The 17,194-nt window shown below is 36.2% G+C and overlaps 1 protein-coding gene across 5 annotated transcripts in view; it reads right to left on the bottom strand.

The window, feature by feature from the left end:
• LOC131159724 (polycomb group protein EMBRYONIC FLOWER 2) overlaps nucleotides 1–17,194 on the bottom strand; it is a 152,894-nt gene that overhangs the window by 86,539 nt on the left and 49,161 nt on the right. For all 5 annotated transcript variants that reach the window (XR_009137858.1, XM_058114861.1, XM_058114862.1 and 2 more), the window contains exons 9-11: nucleotides 6,777–6,836; nucleotides 6,549–6,664; nucleotides 642–706 (exon numbers count right to left, since the gene is read on the bottom strand). Coding sequence is in view for 4 of the 5 variants with exons in the window: in XM_058114861.1 (XP_057970844.1) it covers nucleotides 642–706; nucleotides 6,549–6,664; nucleotides 6,777–6,836 (241 nt within the window). In the remaining variant the exon portion in view is untranslated. The remainder of the gene's footprint in view (nucleotides 1–641; nucleotides 707–6,548; nucleotides 6,665–6,776; nucleotides 6,837–17,194) is intronic.

The following is a 17,194-nucleotide window of genomic DNA, read 5'->3' as shown; positions in this document are numbered from 1 at the left end:
ACAGCAGGTGGAGAGATAAAAAAATCAATAAATAACACCCATTATAGGGAATGTAATCATTTTTAAACTCCAAAACAATAAACGTGGCAACAAGACTAAAACCGAAGACCTCCTAGTAACCAGCTGTGATACCATGTTAGAGAACCACTTTACCTAAAAGCTTAATCTATTAGATTGTAGGCCAACAATGCCTATTGACCTCTAATAGTAAGGATTTAATAGCCCTGAATTTGTCAAAGGAAATTGTACATGATCATGTAAATTGGCGGAAAAGGATTCATGTAGCCAACCCACCCTAATGGGACTTAAGGCTTGGTTTGTTTTTGTTGTTGCTGTAGTATTGGTTTTAAAGCTTTCACATCAGTAAAAGACTTCACTGCTCAAATGCAAGCTAAAAAACAACATAAAGAATTGAGAAAACATTATTAATTTTGAAAAATGTTGTAATGTTCAATAGAAGTAAAAGTAAGATATATTACAGACCACAAGTCTGAATTCTTTTGATGAGAAACAATCAACCCAGTGTTTAATAAAGGCGTAGAATGTGCCACACCTCAAAGATATACTATTCATGGCCTAACTTCAAAAAATTTAGGGACATAAAAATCTCAACCACCCAAAAAAAAGGGCAAATATAATACCTTCAGTCCTCTGCAGTTTATTGTTATAGTACCTATAATTGAAAATGACATTTCCAGCTCTCAACCTAAACAACACAAGCAGTGAAAATTATTTCAGTACATCCTAACACTCACCAGCAATCTAATTGGAGAAAAATAACCCAAAAAAAGTAAGGGAAAAATGTATGACACGCACACACACTCTTTTTTCCAAGATATGCACAAGATGAATAAAATGAACAATGTACAAAAGACAAGAGCAGCGGAAAGAGAGGCCAAAAATAAACACAATCCCATTGAATGATACAGAATTCAGGAACCATCATCTACTGGACCACATGAAGTAGATTAAGTGCAGCAATAGGCCATATCATTACATAATAGACATTACACTTTGCACCCCACGCAAATACAAGTATTGTTGGAGCGACAGGCCTACTAAATGTACAAGCATAACAGCTGCTGTGGACCATTCCCACAACACAATGACCACTATGGGGCATTGATTTTACTATGAGTGCCACTACAGTCCATTATTGTATACTTTTGCAAGTTAAGTCAATAGTTTAGGATAAATCTCTATGTTTTATTTTCAGTCATTTCTTCCATCCAAGAATTTAGGAAACATATGTTTAGTGCCTTCTATAGAGGGAAAAAAAAGGTATTGAAGAGATAAAAATACAAGCTAGATGAGGACATAACATCGTCTAAAAACAAAAATTAAATAAAACCTAAGAACAATTCGTTGCTCATTAAGAAATCCTCTCTCCAAAAGCAGTTCATAATTATTGAGCTCCTTCAATTGTATAACTCCCTCCACCCATTCTTTTCCCTCACATGAGTTTTCTAAAGTATCTAAACTCAAATCCCAAGTTAAAGTCTTTACAGGTTCAAAAATTCCGATTTTATTATGAATTAAAAAAAAAAAAACAGGTCAAATTCAAATTTTCAACTCATTAAGAATATGATTAACAGACTCTCTTCTTACACAAGAACCAACAATTAACCATTACTGGGCCCCCACTTTGCAGACTTTCAATAATTAAATTCACACTTCCATGTCACTTCCAAAGTGAATAACTACCTTGTCTGGAGCTTCGGACATCAAAATTGATTTTCAAGCAACTTGATCATTGCTTGCTTTTGCTCTTGGTCTGCAATAAAGGAGGTTCTTGGCAATTTCATTTGAAAGAAAAGAAAAAGAGAAAGTTGCAAGCTGCATCCCTCATATAAATTACAATTCAGCTCTCTATGTTTGGGAAAGAAGTTCTTTTTGTTTGAATGCTACTTTGATATCGTAAATTTCTCTCATTTCCATGACTCATTACTTAATAGGTGCTGTCCCCTAGGAAATTTATGTAATGAGTCTTTCTGTACTTTGGATATGCCTCAGCATCATTCTTGTAATGGAACATTAAGGGCCTGTTTAGTTGTGGAAAGCATTTTCTATTTTCCATTTCTTAGTTTTCCAAAGATCTAAAAAAATTTGAGCTTCTTTTTTAACTTTCCAAGATTCGTATAAAAAAGTTATAAACTAAAGACTTTGTTTGGTGTTGCAAAACAGTTTTGAGCTGTTTATCTCTAGATTTCGACATAATTACAAAAAAAACTTGTTTTCCAATTTTCCAAAAAGTACAAAAGGTAAAAATTAGGATCATAGATTTTGGGGCTTGAATTTTGAATTGTGTGGATCTCAAAAAAACTCCATACATAGACTCCACAAATCAAAGTCCAAATTCTGAATTCCATGCTCCCATACATAAAGTATGAAGTCAAAAATCTAGAAAATAAATTTTTTTTTAAAAAATTGTTTTCCAAATTTCTATATGAATTTAGAAAATTAGGGCGAAAATGTGGCATCTTTGTTATTATTTGAAAAATTAAAATGAAAAAATAAAACTATATCCATAAGCAAATAGTGTCAAAACTTTTTATTATTGTTCAATTATTTTATACAAATATTGTAGAACTAAAAAAAAATAGCTAACTTTTTTTGTAATTCTTTGGATAAGTAAAAATGAACAATAAAAATTGATTTCCACGACAAAACAGGCTCTAAACTTTTTCTGATTTAAAAAATACAACCAACAGCAACAACGACAACAACAAATTGCTTAATTACAGTAAATATTTCTATCCTGGATCCACCGTATCCAACTTTCTAGAACTTGAAAAAAGGATTTGTTGGCAAAATCAAAAGCTGCATATGCCGTACCAATGTTTAGCTGATTTAATTAAGGTGCAATACCCAATTATGTTTGTTTTGAAGGGCTTGATTTTCTTTTATAGTTTTTTGTCCATTTTTTTGAACAGAAATTCAGCCTTTCCAAAAAGAAACTTAATTACAATCTTCATAAAATCCTAAAAACAAATAAATATTCTGAAAATTCAAAAAGAATATGGTAGCCATTAGGTAATAAATTAATAAAGAAACACGAACATACACATATACATTCATGTGATATATGTATGATTACAATAATTTTTTTCACCAAGAAAATATAAATCAACTTGGAGCTTGTGTACAAACATATTGGTTTCCACAATTTTATAGAAAACGAAATTTTAGTAGAACAACAAGGATAACATACAACAAAGAGAACAGGGAGTCCTCAAACAGGAAAGGAAAACACAATCAGCTCTTTGAAGCCTCCCAATCACACTTGACATCCTCAAAGCAACAACCCTCGAGACATCCCACACAAAAAGTCCAAAGAGATGCCAAATACCAAACAATTTCCCAAAGTAAAGGTAGAAAGATCTTGCTATAAAGGATATGAGCATTCCATTCCAACCAAATCGCACACAGAACAGCAAACAGAGCACATTTCCACAACCTACCAGCATCATTATCCTTCCCAAAACCTACAAAGAGATGCTTAAAATCTCCTGACTACGGGCACACCCAGACCTCGCCAAATGCTCTTTTCTCTATTCCACACATCACAAAAAATGAATGGTGCACAAACAAATGGAAAACATTCCCCAAACTACAACCACACAAAAGGCAAACATCAGGAGAAAAAACCATAGAAGGCATCCTTCTCTGCAGCAGACTGCTGGTGTTAAGTTGTTAATTCTATCAAGAACCACCAACCAAACAAATATTTTTATCTAGAAGGGATTTTAGCTTCTCATATGCACCAATGAAGAGGAAAAGACACAAAAATACCAGGCAAGTTGACCGAAAGCATTGATGAATCCAAACCCACAACCTAACATTGCTCCTCCCAGACATCAGACGATCCTCCAACACAAGCAAAGAAGAAAGATCCTCCAATTCCCTATCAATCAAAATCTTTCCAGAATAAAAATCCCAAGAAAAACAGTCACCGTGTCGAATTAGAAAGGAAAAAACATCATTATGGAGAGAAGGAAGATGATACAGACAAGCAAAGAAACAATACAAAGCTGAGCTCCCCACCAAACGACCTCCTCAAGTTCATAAGTTTGTCAAAAACAATATCCTTTTAAGAATGGAGTTCAAGAGAGGTAAGGGAGAGAAAGAAACAATACCATCACAAGAAAAAGAATTATAATGAGAAAATACAATTTACTAAAAAAGAACTTTCTCTGGATGTATGCTTATAATCAGGAAGGAGAGACTAATGCTCAATTGTTCTAGCACTCTCTTCTCTTGGGCATGTGGAACAACCTCTTTTTGGAATGTTTGGGGAGTAGTGTGCATTGAGACTATCATCTTTCTTCACAGGATTATCAAGACTTTTGGGGATTTTCAATGCTGAAAAAGCATAGATTCAATAGAAATGGGCAATCTGTGCTACATTCTAGTGCAATTGGTTGGAATGTAAAGCTAGAAATTTTAAGAATGCTACAACTTCGCCTGGTATTACACAGTGTAGTGTTATTTCTTAGCTATGAAGTGGTGCTCTGCTAACAATTTTTTTTTTATAGCAAAAGAAGAGATTACATTGATTACAAAAAAGGAGAAAAAGACTTCTCCAGTAAAAATTCTGAGTAAATCCAGAAAAAATAAACTAAAAAGACAAAAACAGGAAAAAAACAAAACAAAACAAAAAACAAAAAAAAAACATAATAATCAGAGCAAAAGATTCCTCCATTCTCGCTGAACCTCCGAAAAGCTAACTCCCTTAAAGCAATAGAAATCAACACACCATAAGAAAGGCATAGATTCGATGGAAATGGGCAACCTCTGCTACAGTCTAGCGCAATTGGTTGGAATGTAAAGCTAGAAATTTTAAGAATGCTACAACTTTGCCTGGTATTACACAGTGTAGAGTTACTTCTCAGCTTTGAAGTGGTACTCTGCTAACAAGTTCTTTTTTTTATAGCAAAAGAAGAGATTTCATTGATAAGAGGGGAATTTTAAAAAATGTGAAAAAGACTTCTCCCGTAAAAATTCTGGGAAAATCCAGAAAAAATAAACTAAAAAGATAATCTGGAATTAAAAAATAAATAATAATAATAATAATAATAATAATAATAATAAATGGAGCAAAAGATTCCTCCATTCTCGCTGAACCTCACTGAACCTCCGAAAAGCTAACTCCCTTAAAGCAACAGAAATCAACACACCATAAAAAAGGCATAGATTCAATGGAAATGGGCAATCTCTGCTACAGTCTAGTGCAATTGGTTGGAATACACAGTGTAGCGTCACTACTTAGCTTTGAAGTGGTGCTTTGCTAACAAGTTTTTTTTTTATAGCAAAAGAAGAGATTTCATTGATAAGAGGAGAATTTAAAAAAAGGAGAAAAAGACTTCTCCCATCAAAATTCTAGGAAAATCCAGGAAAAATATAAAAAAACAAAAACTGGGAAAAAAAAAACATAATAATCAGAGCAAAAGATTCTTCCATTCTCACTGAACCTCTGAAAAGCTAACTCTCTTAAAGCAACATAAATCAACACACCATAAAGAAGCCAGGTAATGAATCTTCCCCCAAACCAGCTGCCAATTCAATTTTTTTCCTGAAAACATCCATGCATTGTACTCCAGCCATAATACCCACGACACTGCAAAAGAAGCATCTTCAGTTGATATGAGGAGAGATTAAAAACCTCTACTTCATTTGTTTTCAAGCTTGTTGATTCTTTCTTTTTTTTGCTTTTACTCAAGGAGGACACTTTCCTCCCTGTATTCTTCTTGCTTAAAGAAATAGTTTTCTTATCAAAGAGAAAAGAGTAAACACAGTTTATTCTCTTTTTTTTTTAACGAAAAAGAATATTCTGTTAAGAAGAAGAAGAAGAAGAAGGAGCCTAAGTAACCCTTCTTAAAAAATATATAACAAAATCAAAATAAATCAAAACAGCACAGCCAACCAATCAGACTGTAAACCAGAAGAAAAAAAAAACACTTCGAAACACCCAGCTGCAAAAGCCCACAAAGAGACCAAACATTGAATCCTGTCCCAAAGCATAACTGAAGTTCCACACAAAAATATGAGCATTCTGTTCCAATCAAATCCCCCACAAAACTCTAAAAACTGCACACTTCCACAAAGCTCAAGCATCCTTACGCCTTCCAAAACCTGAAAAATGATAGCCAACAAATCTTCCACTGACTTTGGACACACCCAATTTTCTCCAAATAAACCAAAAAGGTTGTTCAATGCCTTCCAAGAACAGGAGTAATGCAGGAAAACGTGAGATGAAGATTTGGAATTTTAAAAACCATATGAAAGGATAAACAGAAACAATATCATCGCAAGAAAAGTTGCCACAAATGGAATTAAAAATGAGATAAATTACGAGAAAGCATGTGAATGCTAGTAATAGGTACATCAAAGCTTTTAGTAAAAGCATTCACAGATAAAATTGAAGAAATAAAAGCAACAGCATCAGCAGCGATTTTCAACCAGTAAATAATAAAAAATATGAAATGAGCATCATTAATTAAAAATATATATAAATCATATTGAAATTTGGAAACAGAAATAGAAATTACCTGATAATATGAGGCAGTGATGCCGTAGGAATGCCATTATATGTGTATGAATTATAAGGAGATTTCTCTTTCGCCCCTAACTCTTCTGCAGAAACTACGACCTGCAGTTGCTTACTCTATGGCCCATGAAAAAGGAAAACCAGAATGCAATGATGAGAATGACATCAATGCAACAAAAAAGAAGGTTATTTGCAAGAAACGGCAAAAAAAAAATGTATTGGAACAAACCACAGTTTCCGGGTTACATGGAATCTGAAATGATATGCATTTGTCCTCCAAACAAGTTGGCTGCAGAAGGGCAGTAAGAAAATCAAACATAGCAATAAGAACAAATGAGAACCCTGACAAATCATGTACAACCATAAAATAAATAATAAAAAAAAGGGCAGCCTGGTGCAACAAAACAGAAAGGAGCAAATATACTTACTTCCAATTTTAAAGGGTGTTTTAAAGTAGTTGGGAAACAATTTTCCATGCTCAGAAAAGGGGATCAACAAAATCCATCCAAACAAGTGTTCAGCTGAGTGAACACAGAAATAATTTTCCAAGATAAAACAAGGAAAAAATTGAAAATGATGAAAAAAATAATTTAATTTTAGGGGATTATATGCCAAATGTGGCGGTAGGCAGTGCCGCAGCAATCAGCATACATAGTAGAGGCTTTGGACAGGGAATTGTATTACCTGGATTCAATGATTATATAAATGACCCTCCCACACAAATCTCTCTCTGCCTCTGAAGTTTGGTCATAAATTTCCACGAAATTGTCAAAATTTCCATCAAAATTTCCAATTTCCGTCACCCTCAAAATCGAAATGGCAGTCAATTTCCGTTTTACATAATTTCTGACGATATTTCAACAAACCATCCAAAATTTATCGAAATCTCGAATTTATAGTGAAACTTGTCGAAACTTTAACTATAAAATGAAATTTCCTCAGAATTCAAATGAGAGATTTAAGAGCGAAGTGAAATTCGTCTCTTGTTTTGTTTTATTTTTTTTATTGAAACAAAAAGATTATTACGAGGGCTTTTGAAATTATACGAAAAAATAAACTTACAACAACATTTTATCCAACCATTCATGTCTAAATCATCATTATTTGTATAATAAAAAATATTTAGATGATTTATGAATCTCATTTGTATTAACTGAGAATATGTTTAACGCATATTATCTTATAAATATGTTCGATACACATATTATATTACAACTTTTCCACCTCATATACAATATAGATGTATTTAACTTGTAATATATTAGTCCTATAACTTATATTATTATGTCTATTAACCATTTCTAAAGTTTCAGAAAATAACTCCATGTTTTACTAATAATTTCAATTATTTTTTCAAATTGAAATCGAAATTCACATCGAAATCGAAATTTCTATTAAAATTTATAATTTTTGCAGCTTCGAAATTTGAGTCGAAATTGAAATTTAAGACCTTGAGTCTGAACACTCCACTATCTCTCAAACATTCTTCCATGCTTTCATGATTCATCTATTCTATTTTAATGTTCCAGAAACATTGGTTTTGAACTCTGTTAAACTTAAATGATGAGAAATGCGATGACAAGTTAGGGTCTTATATGAACTTGGATTTGTCTTAATGGGTAAAATTTGATGTTAGTATGGTTCATGTTCAGTATTCTACTGAATGCTTCATGTCAGTTGCCTGGCTTCAATCTTCTCAGAATTGTGGTGGTGTGGTGGCTTTGATTCTGTAGAATGCTTTGTGTTCATGCTGTGGTTCAATAGAAAATAAGTGACTCCAGAAAGTTTATTATATTTTCTCAATATTTTGTTTGTCAACCTTCTCTTCCCTTCCCCTTCTTTTGAATTCATTATTTTAGTTTTCTTTTGGTGTTCACTGCAATGGACTACTGATTGGTACTGGAAGGCAATCAGGAGTACAACTCATTGCTTTTGGGAAGAAATTGTAGCCAGAAACTATTATGGAATTTTAAACAGAATTTAATTGTAATTCTTTTGGTGCAGATGGCATTGTGGAATACAACCACTGGGGCAGTCGCCAAATAAGCCCCTTAATCCCCAACCCCCCACCCCCCAAAAAAGAGGAAAACAAAATGTAGAACCCACAGAGATGCACCACAGGACCTCCCACAAGGGAGGCCAGGCGATGAACCAGGTAGCCTAAGGCTCAAGATATGGAATAAAAAGACGAACTGATCCTTTGATTAGAACTAATAATAGTTTTGGTTGAGTTCTTTGTCAAAATTTAAAGATCTAAATGGTTTGCAGAAATCTACATTACTGACAGTTAAAGCTTGATATACATTGTTGGCCCACAATGTAACAGCTTAAGCTTCTAGGTAAAGTAATTGTTTAACATGGTATTAGAGCTATGGTTGGCAGGAGGTTCTGGGTTCTAATCTTGTTGCCCATGTTTTATTATGCCTTTAATCGGTGTTATTCATCATTTGTTTACCTCTCTCTCTGCAATCCGCCTGCAAATGCTGGGGATTGTTAAAGCTTTATATATATTATTGGACCACAACATAACAATTCAAGCTTTTAGGTTAAAATGGTTGCCCAACACTGACTAAACAAAAAAACAACCCAATGATATGATAATATTTGACGGCACAAACTAGTTGTGGTATGTTAAATCTATTGGGTTTTTTTCATCATTTAAAAAATATTTTTTTAAAATTCCAATAGAAATGCACAGGCTCCTTAACTCCATCCTCTGTTTTTTATTAAAGAAGAAATTCATTTAGAGAATTTCTCTTTGATGGTAAAAGAAATATATTGAAAGAAAATGTACAATCATAGCGAGGATAATAAATCCTCAAAAAAAAAAAAAACAGAACAACAACAAAAATAATACTCAAAAATGAGAAATAAAAGCAAAACAAAATAAAAGCTGTTACAAAGAGAAATGCACCATTTTCTACTTCTTTCCCTTGTCTCTTTCATCTAGGTTCTGAGCAAAATGACGCCATTTCATTTTTTGTTGGTGAATTGAGCAGTACTTTGGTTCCTTGGAATCTTCATTTTAGGAAACCTCTCAATGATAGGGAGATGGTGGAATTGCCATCTCTGTTATCTTTATTGAGTGGAATTATACTTTATTCGGTGAGGGACATTCATTCTTGGTCTTTGGTCCAGTCAGGAGTGTTTTCTCGCAAACCTTTTTTGAATTTTTTATTCTTTCCAACTCTTCTTTCCCTGTATACTCTTATTATTTGGAAGGCTACAGATCCCCCTAAAATAAAGGATTTCACTTGATTGGTTGTGCTTAATAAGATAAATACAAATAACTTGTTGCAAATTAAGATATCTATGAAGGCTCTCTCTCCTTATGTATGTGTGCTCTACGACAAGAATTCTGAGACAGCTTCACACCTTCTTTTGCAATGTGAATTTGCTTAGAGTATATGGATATGCTTTTTCGCATTATGGGAGAAAGCTGAGTTTGCCCTCCCTCAATGGAAAACTTTTTACAAATATCCTTTGCCAGGCTTTGGCAGAAGAAAGGATAGGGCAACTTTATGGATGGAACGTGATGCTCAAATATTTTCTGGGAAAAAATTAAACCAGATGCTGGTTTGGGGAAAAAATAAGTACTTGGCCTTTCTGTTGTATGCCGATTAAGCATTTTTTAAAGAGGCAAGCTTTCAAGAGTTTCAAACAAATTGGAGGAACACATTGACTTGATAATTTCTTTTTTTCTTCAATATTTTTTTTGTTTTTTTTTTTTTGTATAGCCTTGGAGCGTTTCAGTTTGTCTCGGGAGATATCTCGTTCTCACTCTTGTAAATTATTTTTCTATTAATGATATCTTCTTTTTTTATCAAATAATAATAATAATAATAATAATAATAATAGCAATTTTGTTGAGCACAACCAATCAAACGAAAACCTTAATTTTTGGAGGAGCTTTAGCCTTCCACATGAAATGATAAAGGGGAAAAGAAGAATTAGAGCGAGTCAAGAATTCAAAGAAAGATTTAAAAGAAAAAACTCCCCAAGAATTCAAACCTTTTGTTCTTCCTCAGGGACCACATATTCAAAAATGGAATTCTAAGCCCACTAAAAGAGAAGGCGGCACGTAAGATACAACCCCAAGGCAATCAATAGAAGAATCAAAGGAAAATACAAGTTGATCCTGAATATCATCAAAGAGCAGAAGCATCATACTCTACAATATTACAATAGTTTTTAGAATCCCGCCTTCCCTTCATTGTTATCAAAGCATCCCTCCTCGTGATCATTGTGGAAGTTATTTGAAAAGGAACACACATTAAAGCCAACTGAAACACCATGTACCCTATTCAAAGATGAGTGCAATTCATCTTGCTTTGGCTTTGAAAGGAGCTGATCTCCCGTAGCCTCACAGCTTTTAATTGGAAGGGCTTCCATATGGTTAGCAAACCATAAAGGCTTTTGGGCGGCCGCCCAATCAAACGTACATTTGCGTATTGCCATGTCTTTTCCCTTTCTAACTACCCAAGCCAAACGTTGAGTCATAAGACTGCTCTTGGGCCTCCTTAACGAACAAGCCCAACAAAGATTTTAAAGCCTTTTATTATTTTCAAACAATCGGAAAGTCTATATCGATCAACAATAACCAAGGCCCAGCCCACTCAATCTTCATCACCCTATCATCCATGCAAGGAACCCTAGTTGCCTTTGGCCTCAACTGCTTAGTCGAAATCGTTGCCTTTATAACTATTGATTGCTCATGCATAGCCAACCAAACGAACCCCTACCGCATTTTTTGCCAAAATAACCACATCCTGTGCACTCTAAAAAAATCGATCGACCTCCACCATCACCTACTCTTCCAAAAACGATTTGACTCCAAGAATATTTTTCATAAATCTTCTTACTGTCTGCTCCAATAGAGCTTGACCGTCAAAAGCTCCCCCAGATCAATGAGAGCAACCCCAAATCTTAACCACCCATCACCTTTTGGTACTTCAGGAACAAAAATGGAATAGCTTTCGCTCCTCCTTCCATACCTTAATTAAGCCTAACCAACAAGACCTCTCAAGTACAACGAGAGCAACCCAAATCGAAACCTCACCACCTTTTGGTCCTTCAAGAATAAAAATGGAATAGCTTTTGCCCTTCCATCCATGCCCTAATTCCATGAACTTCCCCAACCTAGTTGTATAAATCTCCATCCAGTAATCAACATAACCAACCCAAAATTCGAAAGCCCTTGCTCATCCCAACAAGAGACAAAAACCCCTAGGAAAGCCATGATGCTCCTTCGGAAGAAATTCATAACCACTGATTGCCCTTATGATTTTTCTCAACAAGCTCCAACATTCCCTGCCTTGCCCAATCTCATATTAAAGGTGTTCCCTTTAATATGGACTGAACGTACCCCTACCATCAATTCTTAACGGCATCGCCGCATTCAACGAAGAGAAATGAGCAATGAGAAGACTTTGCATGAGAGAGAAAACCATTGCAAGACTCACTCAGTGCTCACTTAGATAATAGAGAAAAACAAATGTAAAATAAGTAGGGGAGACATCCAACCACTCACTAAAATAAAATTAAGGGAAAAATGAAATAGAGCAAATCTTTCCAATCACACTGGAAGGCAGTACAGCATGTCAACAGAACAGCAAACATCAAAGCAAAAGATTTCTTCCCTTACTTCGACCCTCATTTATCTCCTTATATTTCAATTCATTATTTTGTACAGTTAGCATATATTTAGTTTACATGTATAAGGCTTGACATATTATAGTTTACTTGTATAGGGCTAGAATCATGCTAGACCTTATTTACTTTCCATGTATAGCATTCTTGTAAAGTCTATATATAATATACAGAACTCAAGGCCAATTCATTCGGCCATTCACAAAATATTTGACATGGTATCAGAGCCAGCCGACTACTAGGTTTTTTTCCTTTCCCTTTGATTTTGTCTTCTCAGTTTCGTGGCTGTTGTGGTTTTGTTTTCTCTTCTGGAATTTTTCTCTGCTCTTTCGGTACTTCTGTAGCTGCATGGCTGTCGGCACAGCAGGTTTATGGGTTTCCATTTATTCCTCAAATTTGTCCTTGTGATTCTCAGCAAGCAGGCAACAGTTTTCTGTTGCTGTTTGTGACTTTCGGCAAGAAGGCACAGCAGGTTTCTGGTTTGCCACTTATTTTTCCAGTTTCTGTTGCTGTTTGCGACTCTCGGCAAGCAGGCTTGTGACTTTCGTCAAGCAGGCACAGCAGGTTTCTGGTTTGCCACTTATTCCTCCAGTTTCTGTTGCTGTTTGTGACTCTCAGAAAGCAGGCAACAGCTTTCTGTTTCTTCTTCTGGCACTTATCTTCTCGGCACAGCAGGTTTTTGGTTCAAGATTTAATTTTTGGTGAAGTTTTTTTGTTCAAGATTTAATTTTTTAGTGCAGGGAGGTTGTTCTTGGTTTTTCTTTGTACCTGCGTTGTTTATTTTGGGCTTCTAGATTTTCTGGTGGAATGTTTCTTTTGGCACAGTCTGTTTTTTTTTTTTGGGCATCTCAATTTTCACCATTATTTAGCAGACTCCGCACCTGTGTGTGCAAAGTTTATAGGCAAAAATTATTCTACAGGAGCTTTTCAGTTTGAACTTTTCCTGAAGGGAAAAGATCTTTGGGGTCATATTGATGCCACCGATTGTGCACCCAATCCTGATAAATCCAAGGAGTCCGCAGCTTTTCCTTCATAGGCTGTGCTTGATGCTCGGATATTGTCTTCGCTTCTTAGCTCGGTTGAGCCACATATTGTCCCCAACTTGCAACCTTATCGCACCGCTCAATCCATGTAGACTTTTTTAAAAATAATATATCATCAAGATAACGGTGCCCGTTGTTTTCAGTTAGAGCATGCGATTGCCATGTGTCAACATGACAATCACCCCATCCAAGACTATTATTCAGGGTTTTTGACTCTTTCGAATGAATATTCTAATCTGGTTACTACGGAAGTTCCTATGGCTTCTCTTCCCATTATTCAACGTCTTCATGAGACTAGTCGTCGTGATCAGTTTCTTATGAAACTCCACCCTGAGTATGAATTTGTTCGCCCTGAGTATGAATTTGTTCGCTCGCCTCTGCTAAATCGCTCATATGTTCCTTCTCTAGATGTTTGTTTTGGTGAGTTACTTCGTGAAGAACAATGGCTTAGTACTCAAGTTACTCTGGCACAATCTCATGGTAGTTTTGGGTCTGTCCCTGTGGCTTATGCTGCTCAACAACGAGGACCGCCTGCACATTCTAGCACTTTGCAATGTTTTTGCTACAAAGAATTTGGACATTTCGTTGCTAATTGTTCCAAGAAATTATGCTCTTATTGCAAGAAGAAGGGTCACATTATCAAAGAATGTCGTATCTACCCGCAGAATTGTCAGGCCAACGCATTCCAAACTTCTGTTAGTGTACCCCCCACAGTGACTTTTACAGCCCCTAGCTCTTCTTCAGGTGACTTCTCTATTCCTACACCTCCTCCAGCGAATTACTGCACACCCAAAATGGTGCAACAGATGCTAATTTCAGTATTATCTGCAATGGGGCTCCAAGGTAACAATTCTACTAATCTCTGGTATGTGGACTCGGGTGCCTCTAATCACATGGCGAATAATCCCACTACCTTGTGTCATGTTCGGCCCTATGCTGGTCAATCTACTATTTAGACTACCAATGGCAATTCTTTGCCAATAGCTACTGTTGGAGATGCCTCTTCTAAGTTCACTAATGTGTTTCTTGCTCCTCAGCTTTCCACGAATCTTATTTCTGTTGGTCAATTATTTGATAATAATTGTGCTGTTAATTTTTCCAGTAATGGTTGTGTTGTGCAAGACTAGGTAAGGGGTGAGCTGATCATGAGGGGACCTAAAGTGGGGCGCTTGTTTCCACTACTTTTGCCTGTTCTAGCACGTTCTCCAGTTTCTTCTATTAAGTATTTTGCTTGTAATAATGTTTTAGATCTTAGTATGGTGTGGCATTGTCGTTTAGGCCATCCCAATACTCAAATCTTATCTCATGTATTGAACTCTAGTTTACTTGGTAATAAAGAACTTTCTTCTTTATCTCTTGAGTGTGCCTCTTGCAAACTTGGTAAAAGCAAAACTCTTCCCTTCCCTTTGCATGCTAGTAGAGCTTCTTAGTGTTTTGAGCTTATCCATAGTGATGTTTGGGGACCTTCCTCGGTTAGTTCACATGAAAAATTTAAATACTATGTGACTTTCATTGATGATCATAGCAGATTTACTTCGGTCTACTATCTTCGCTCTAAATCTGAGGTTTTTTGTACTTTCACAGAGTTTTTAGCATATGTTGACAGTCAATTTTCTGCTTCTATTAAGACATTACGCACAAATTCTAGTGGTGAATGTGTCTACTGAGTTTCAGGCATTTTTGGCTTCTAAAAGCATTATTCATCAACGTTAATGTCATGCTACTCTCCAACAAAATGGAGTAGCCAAACGGAAAAATCGTTACCTCCTAGATGTGGTCCATACTCTTTTGTTGGAATCCTCACTTCCATCCTTGTTCTAGTTTGAGGCTCTGAAAACTACTATAATTAATCGTTTACCTTCCCAAGTCCTACGCATGGAGTCTCCCTATTTCCATTTATTTTCTAAGTAACCTAATTACGATAACCTTTGTACCTTTGGTTGTGTATGTTTTCTTCATTTACTTCCTCATGACCGACATAAATTATCAGCTCAATCTGGTTGAGATGTGCATTCTTGGGATACAATGTGTGTCAAAAGGAATTTGTTTGCTATAATCCTACATTACATCGTACATGCATTTCTAGGAATGTAATTTTCTTTGAAAATCAACATTTCTTTGCCGCGTCCTTTGTACCCTACTCTCCTACTGTGATTCTCTCCTCCTTTGAGGTGCAGTTCTCATATCCTCATCCGGTCAGTTCTCGTTTTAAACTAGGTATTGTTTATACACGGCACCCCCGCCCATAGTCTCTTACGGTAGCTCATCCGATATCTGATCCTACCATGCTCCATATTCATCAATTGCAGCACCTCCAGAGCCTTTGGTACATCGCTCTTCTCGAGTGTCTGATTGTTGGCAACAAGCTATGCAGGAAGAAATTGCCGCTTTAGAGGCCAATCACACCTGGGACATTGAGCTTTGTCCTCCCACCATTGTTCCTCTCAGTTCTAAATGGGTTTACTCAGTCAAGGTCCAATCTGATGGAAGTCTAGATCGCTACAAAGCTCGCCTTGTTGCACTTGGGAATAATTAGGAATATGGTGTCAATTATGAAGAGACCTTTGCTCTTGTGGCTACGATGACTATTGTTCGTACAATTTTGGCTATTTCTGCTTCCAGTGAGTGGCCACTACATCAAATGGATGTCGAGAATGCTTTTCTTTATGCGGATATTAAAGGGTGTATTTATATAAAGCTACCCCCGGGCTTGTTTCCCTCTCCGACTTCAAATGTGTGTAAGCTTCGTCGTTCTCTTCATGGTCTCAAACAAGCTCCGAGAGCCTGGTTTGATAAATTCCACACCACTTTATTACAATTTTCATTCAAACAGAGCAAGTATGACACTTCATTGTTCATTCGGAAATCAGACATGGGTATTGTTGTTCTTTTGGTTTATGTTGAAGATATTGTGATTACTGGTTTCGATTCTGCTTTACTTGCTCAGCTCAAGACTCATCACTCAGAGTCCTTTCATATGAAAGATCTTGGGTCTCTCACATATTTTCTTGGTCTTAAGGTGAATCGTAGTCCCTCATGTATTTCATTCAATCAACATAAGTATGCTAGTGGCTTGATGGCCACAGCTGGCCTTCAGAAGGGTACTTCTGTTGATATTCCCATGGAATTAAATGTCAAGCTTCGCAAAGAGGAGGGTGACTTACTTGCTGATCCCAATTTATACTGGAAGTTGGTGGGTAGTCTTGTCTATCACACCATTACTAGACTAGATATTTCTTTTGCTGTATAGCAAGTCGGCTAGTTTCTTCAAGCTCCTCGTCATCTTCATTTGGCTGCTGTCCGTAGGATCATACGCTATGTTCAGGGCTCTTCTGCCCGTTGTTTATTCTTCCTTGCAGGCAATTCTCATATTCATTTGACTGCTGTCTGTAGGATCATATGCTTTGTTCAGGGCACTTCTGCCCATGGTTTATTCTTCCCTGCAAGCAATTCTACTCGCCTTGCTGCTTATAGCGATGCTGATTTGGCTGGTTGTGCGGATACACGTCGCTCCATCACTGGTTGGTGTGTGTTCTTAGGTGATGCATTGATCTCTTGGAAAAGTAAGAAGCAAGACAAAGTTTCTAAGTCATCGACAGAATCTGAATACCGGGTGATGTCTCTTGCTTGTTCTAAAATTATTTGGCTTCAAGGCTTGCTTGCTGAGCTAGATTTTTCTAAGACCAATCCTACACCTCTACATGCCGATAATACAAGTGCTATCCAAATCACAGCCAATCCTGTCTATTATGAGCGCACGAAGCATATTGAAGTCGATTATTACTCTATCCGTGAAGCATTTGAAGCTCATGTTATCACTCTTCCACAGATTTCCACTGAATTACAAATTGCGGATATCTTCACCAAGGCTCTCACTCGTCATCAACATTGCTTCCTAAGTAGCAAATTGATGCTTGTTGATCCACCCGCATCAATTCGAGGGGGGGCTGTCAAA

The sequence above is a fragment of the Malania oleifera genome, chromosome 7 (genome assembly GCF_029873635.1).
Source record: "Malania oleifera isolate guangnan ecotype guangnan chromosome 7, ASM2987363v1, whole genome shotgun sequence".
Taxonomy (NCBI): domain Eukaryota; kingdom Viridiplantae; phylum Streptophyta; class Magnoliopsida; order Santalales; family Ximeniaceae; genus Malania; species Malania oleifera.
The sequence above is the reverse complement of the archived record's forward strand: the minus strand, read 5'-3'. Positions and strand labels throughout refer to the sequence as shown.